This window comes from Hyalella azteca, unplaced genomic scaffold, assembly GCF_000764305.2.
Source record: "Hyalella azteca isolate HAZT.00-mixed unplaced genomic scaffold, Hazt_2.0.2 contig12182, whole genome shotgun sequence".
Lineage (NCBI taxonomy): Eukaryota > Metazoa > Arthropoda > Malacostraca > Amphipoda > Hyalellidae > Hyalella > Hyalella azteca.
This window is the reverse complement of record NW_025942146.1, coordinates 55431-60436: the sequence shown is the minus strand read 5'-3', so window position 1 is coordinate 60436 and position 5006 is coordinate 55431. Positions and strand designations below refer to the sequence as shown.

The window sequence follows — 5006 nt, the reverse complement described above, 5'->3', positions numbered from 1 at the left end:
GGCAAGAACAATGATCAGCAAGATTAAAGTATGAGAATTCATGGTTGCAACGAGAGAGTGACGATGTCGAAGTCGACAATGGAAAAATATTTAGGAATTTATTTCAATGCATATTGAAGCTCAAGTAAATAAAGCCAATAAACAACTTGGGTTGATCAGACGCTCCTACGAGTATCTAGGTGCAGAAGCGATGAAGCAGTTGTTTGTCGCTGTCGTGCGTCAGAACCTAGTGTGGAAACANCTTGCTTCCATTGACCCTCAGCGTGCAAAAGAGGGTTAAATCAACTCTCACAAGTGTAGCTGCAGTCGAGGAGGCAGTCGCAGTCCTGAAAGTCAATCTACGTCTTTGTTTTAGCGTGCATTAATTCGTGTAATCTTAGAGCTCGTTGTGTGCACGTATCCATTAATCAGTCATCAACAGGCATGTGGCCGTATATAATCCAACAACATAGTGACCTTTTTCGCCTAATAAACTTGAAGGGTTCGCATCTACACGAATAAAGACCAGCACAGACGATTTGCACGACCAGAATTGCGGAAGAAATTTTTTAAAGATACGGACGACCAGTTTCCTGTTTGCATGAGAGATATAGAAAAATATGATGAACTATACGACTCAAGTTACTGATTTAATTGTTTAAAAAGGTAAAATTGTCATTGGTGGTCGAGTTAACCAGAGTCCTCGAAATGATGACTAATCTTCATATATTAGATCATGATAACTAATTAACCTGCTGCACTCATCACAACTAATCTGTTGAACTTGGTAGTTTATGTTTCAATGTCACTGTAAGCATTTCAGTCGGAGAGTTTCTTGTAAATGCCACGCACGTTTTATATAAACCGCAATTATCGGGATTTTTTACTCTAATTCAGGGATTATTTGAAAAATTAAGGAGATTGATGATTGTTCTGAAATAAGGTTTCGTGGTGTGCAGAGATTCCTGGCTGATGTGCAGAGATGCCGTGTATCTTTTTATACCGAAATATTTTCGATAAAATACGTAATATATATGGGACCACAGAAATTATATGCACAGTTATATAGGAGTGAATTTTATTTCCATACATCGATTTCTTTTTGCATGCACGAGTTTCAAGCTACGTGAGATAAATTATTTGAATGTGGATATGACATACTTTATACCATTGAGGTAAGCATCAATACTGTATAAGGGATCGCTCTTCGCTACCGCAACGGTTTCGTTCCTTTGGTATGTGGAGGAGTTATTTACTGGCTTTGTCTTGCACTTTATTTATATCTACACTTTTGTTTTTGTGTTAATGTAAAGTTTCGTGTGGAGTCCTAATGTATGAGTACACAGGCATCCACGGCTGATCAGAATTATGTTGATATAATTTATATTGTTGTTTCCCAGCAATTTCGGACGTTATTGCTTCCGCATTTGTTATCGAATTTACAATTGTGAATTGAGTAACTTTGGCGCGACTTTAAAAATTTTAGTCTGAAACTTTTATATTTTAATTGAATGGGGAAGATTGACTAGATATATCTTGAGACGTCCGCTGTAGATACGTTCGACGTTTCGAACGTGTTAAACAAATCTGAACGGCTTGACATGCAACGTCTGAGACACATATTAGACGCTGCGGTTGCCGTCACATACAACAGATGTCCCAGAAGACGTGCGGGGTCTTGATCGACACTCAAGACATTCGACAACACTGCTGAAGACCCAATGCCGTGCCACGAAGACTCTTGACGTCTTAAAAGACGCACGCAGAGAAGCGTTTCCCGACGACGAGCGGCAACGTCTGCGCCACCAACAAGGCAGCCACGGCTGATCGGACGTCAAACGTCTCGAACGCAGCGTCGTACCTGCAATCAAATAATTATTGTCTCATCAGCCGCACCGCGAGAAAATTAATGCACTGAATAACGAAAATTGAATCAACAATCAATTGAACTTGACACTTGACTATTCCATTCTATTGCTTAAACAGTTTATAGGGGTTTGCCTTGAAATTCTCATAACTAACTTCAGAAAACTATTAATTGGGTTGATTTTTTTGCAGGAGAATTTTGTGACCAGCAAGGCCCTTTTCTTGCGTCACGATTCCTTTGCTTAACTTTAATAAGCTAGGCCACATCACTAAAGACNCTCGTTGAATGAAAGGAAAAATTGTTATTGATACTCACGGCTTCGACAGCGCAAATGTTTCCAGATATTCCAAGTTTTTCGGAGCCATCTGAAATTATATAAGAAAGATTTCTGTAATGAACATTTAGTTCTAAATTCTTTAAACATGACGAAAATGGTTGCAGAAGAGGGCTAATAATATTCTCCTCACGCCAATTACAATATTTTTATCAATTGCAGACAATTTACTAGAAAGGTTGTCGTTGGTTTTAGCCATGATTGAACAGAAGAAGTAATGGCAAGCGAATTGTTCAATTAAGAAGCGAAACAGCAACAAAAAAGCGAAATGGTTGAACTCGGTGGACATAATTAACCCTTATACGAAGCTTTATTTCAAGAAATTTATATTTTAATGTGCATGTGCTTGCTTTTAGAATTTGCTATTGAATTTTCTAGCGCATTTTCAATCATTCACTAGTAGCGTATCTCACCTCGCTTTGATAGGAAGCTAAATAAAGTGCAGTAAGAGAATCCGCGGAAGAAGCAATGTCATGGCCGCCGTCAATGACATCAAAGACACCATGTTGATTTTCAATGAGGTCATGGCCGCAATTTTGACACTCAGTGACGTCATGGCAGAAGTTTTGACTATTGATGACATTATGGCTGGCATTTTGATTATGGACGTAATCATCACCACCATATTTACTAGCAATGACGTCTTCGCCGCCGTCTTCTCTGTCAATGACATGGGTGGGATTTTTCATCATTTCAGATGCTTGTGCAATAACTTTACAGTCTGTAACTTGTCCAGCATCAATATGCCGAGCATCAAGCCTTCGTTCTCCAGAAATTCGGGAATCGCTACGTCGTGAATCAAGTCCTTGTTCTTCAGTAGTTCGGGCATCAATAGGGCGTGCATCAAGTCTTCGTTCTTCAGAAGTTCGTGCATCAAGTCTTCGTTCGCCAGAAGTTCGGGCATCAATACGTCGTGCATCAAGTCTTCGTTCTTCAGAAGTTCGTGCATCATGTNTCAGAAGTTCCGGCATTGACACGTCGAGCATCAAGTCTGCGCTCTTCATAAAGTTTTGCATCAACACGTCGAGCATCAAGTCTGCGCTCTTCAGAAGTTCCGGCATTGACACGTCGAGCATCAAGTCTGCGTTCTTCAGAAGTTCTGGCATTGACACGTCGAGCATCAAGTCTGCGCTCTTCAGAAATTCTGGCATTGACACGTCGAGCATCAAGTCTGCGCTCTTCAGAAAGTTTTGCATCAACACGTCGAACATCAAGTCTGCGCTCTTCAGAAGTTTCGGCATTGACACGCCGAGCATCAAGTCTTCGCACTTCAGAAAGTTTGGCATCAACACGTCGAGCATCAAGTCTGCGCTCTTCAGAAGTTCTGGCATTGACACGTCGAGCATCATGTCGTCGCTCTTCAGAAGTTCTGGCATCAACACAAGACTCTATCTCATTGGTTGTGGCAGCATCAATTTGGAACGTTGACTGGGGTTTGGACGGCGACTCGTGGGAAAGCGAAGAACTGGTCTCTGGCTCAACCTTCGGGGTAAGGAAAAATATGTATATCAGTCATAGAGGATTTAGTCTGGACATCAGTTTTTCAATGCTGTATCTCTATCAGCGGTAACTGGATAAGCTATGTAATTCACTCATTGACCTAGACTGGAAACTATCATCGTGGGTCAGTCATCGTCAACACACTAAGTGCAGCAGCGCAACTAAGCATCCCAGAATGCAGAAGCTGTACGGAGAATAGTGTCGTCGACTGGCTCAGCCACGAGTGCACGCGTGACAGCAGCTTAGTGTTGTCAGCACGACTGCGTCAGTCACGACTCCACGTTATATTAGGGGTCGTATTTTTTAATTTGATCGCTATTGTATTTTTCCGCTTGTGTGTTTCCCCGCTATTGTGGCTGTACATTCTTTTAGGGATATTTGCAAATGTGCGTAGGGATACAGGAAATGTGTAATTGTGTGTATTTTGCGTACTGGATGTTGAGTAGGGGTTATTTGCGTAGGGGTTATTTAGGTAGGGTTATTTTAGGGATACATTCTTTTAGGGATATTTGCAAATGTGCGTAGGGATACAGGAAATGTATATTGTGTGTATTTTGCGTACTGGATGTTGAGTAGGGGTTATTTAGGTAGGGTTATTTGCGAACTGGATGTACTCACCTGACAAAAGGTCACCGGGTACGAAGGAGCCAAACGCTGCCGAAAGTACGCAGGCAACCTGCAATGTATTTTTAATGAGATAACGAGAAATAATTGGTCAACTAATGTGCTGTCTGGAAGATTTAATGTTCAGTAGCAGCAACGTTTGGTTGCGTGTGTTCATATTTGGCCAACACAGAGTATATATGTTAAAGGGCAATTTCAATGCAATACATCCCTTATGGCAATCCAAATAGGCCAGCTTACACTCGAGGTGCCGGCATTTCTCACCCTTGCTGGAGTCCGCCTTGAACATTTCGACACCAAACAGACCCAGGCTGCGCCACACCAAACAGACCCAGCAGCAACAGCAGTGTCACTTTCGTAAGACCCGATGCAGAATAGGTCTTGGTAGGCCTGCCAACCTCGGCAGGAGCCTGCCTTAGAAATTCTGCTCTTTTACCGCCGCCAATTCTCGATATCCATGGGCTTCCGGACGCTTCAGTTCCGCTGGAAATTTTAGGGTTACAGGAATAAGCCGATCCAGTTTGTCGAACGGCTCTGCGGTTTCCGGAAGATGCTACTGCTTTACGGAAAAGTGATCCGTTTCCGGGAAAAAACAATCCAGTTCCGTGTTATATAGAGCGAAGGGGCCCTATTTTTGGAAATTAATCTATTTTCAATTTCACGGGTTTTGGCCTCCGGGTTGATGCCGTTGCGTGGGCACGT

General features: G+C 42.1%; 1 protein-coding gene and 1 long non-coding RNA gene across 2 annotated transcripts; both read right to left on the bottom strand.

The window, feature by feature from the left end:
- Positions 1–1692: 1692 nt before the first annotated feature.
- Positions 1693–3103, bottom strand: LOC125178722. Its single transcript, XM_047883173.1, has 3 exons — positions 2594–3103; positions 2162–2211; positions 1693–1840 (listed from the first exon to the last, which is right to left on the bottom strand). The coding sequence occupies exons 1-3, from the start codon at positions 2870–2872 to the stop codon at positions 1729–1731; spliced, it is 441 nt and encodes a 146-aa protein (XP_047739129.1). The 5' UTR covers positions 2873–3103; the 3' UTR covers positions 1693–1728.
- A 482-nt stretch (positions 3104–3585) lies between these two features.
- On the bottom strand, positions 3586–4645 carry LOC125178723. Its single transcript, XR_007156998.1, has 3 exons — positions 4569–4645; positions 4299–4356; positions 3586–3662 (listed from the first exon to the last, which is right to left on the bottom strand). It is a non-coding gene; the product is annotated as an uncharacterized LOC125178723 (long non-coding RNA).
- Between the last annotated feature and the right edge of the window lie 361 nt (positions 4646–5006).

Coding starts and splice junctions, on each gene's coding strand:
- LOC125178722 (XM_047883173.1), bottom strand. CDS start 2,872: ATGATGAAAAATCCCACCCATGTCATTGACAGAGAAGACGGCGGCGAA. Junction 2,212..2,593: donor TAGCTTCCTATCAAAGCGAG/GTGAGATACGCT, acceptor ATATAATTTCAG/ATGGCTCCGAAAAACTTGGA. Junction 1,841..2,161: donor ACATTTGCGCTGTCGAAGCC/GTGAGTATCAAT, acceptor ATTTGATTGCAG/GTACGACGCTGCGTTCGAGA.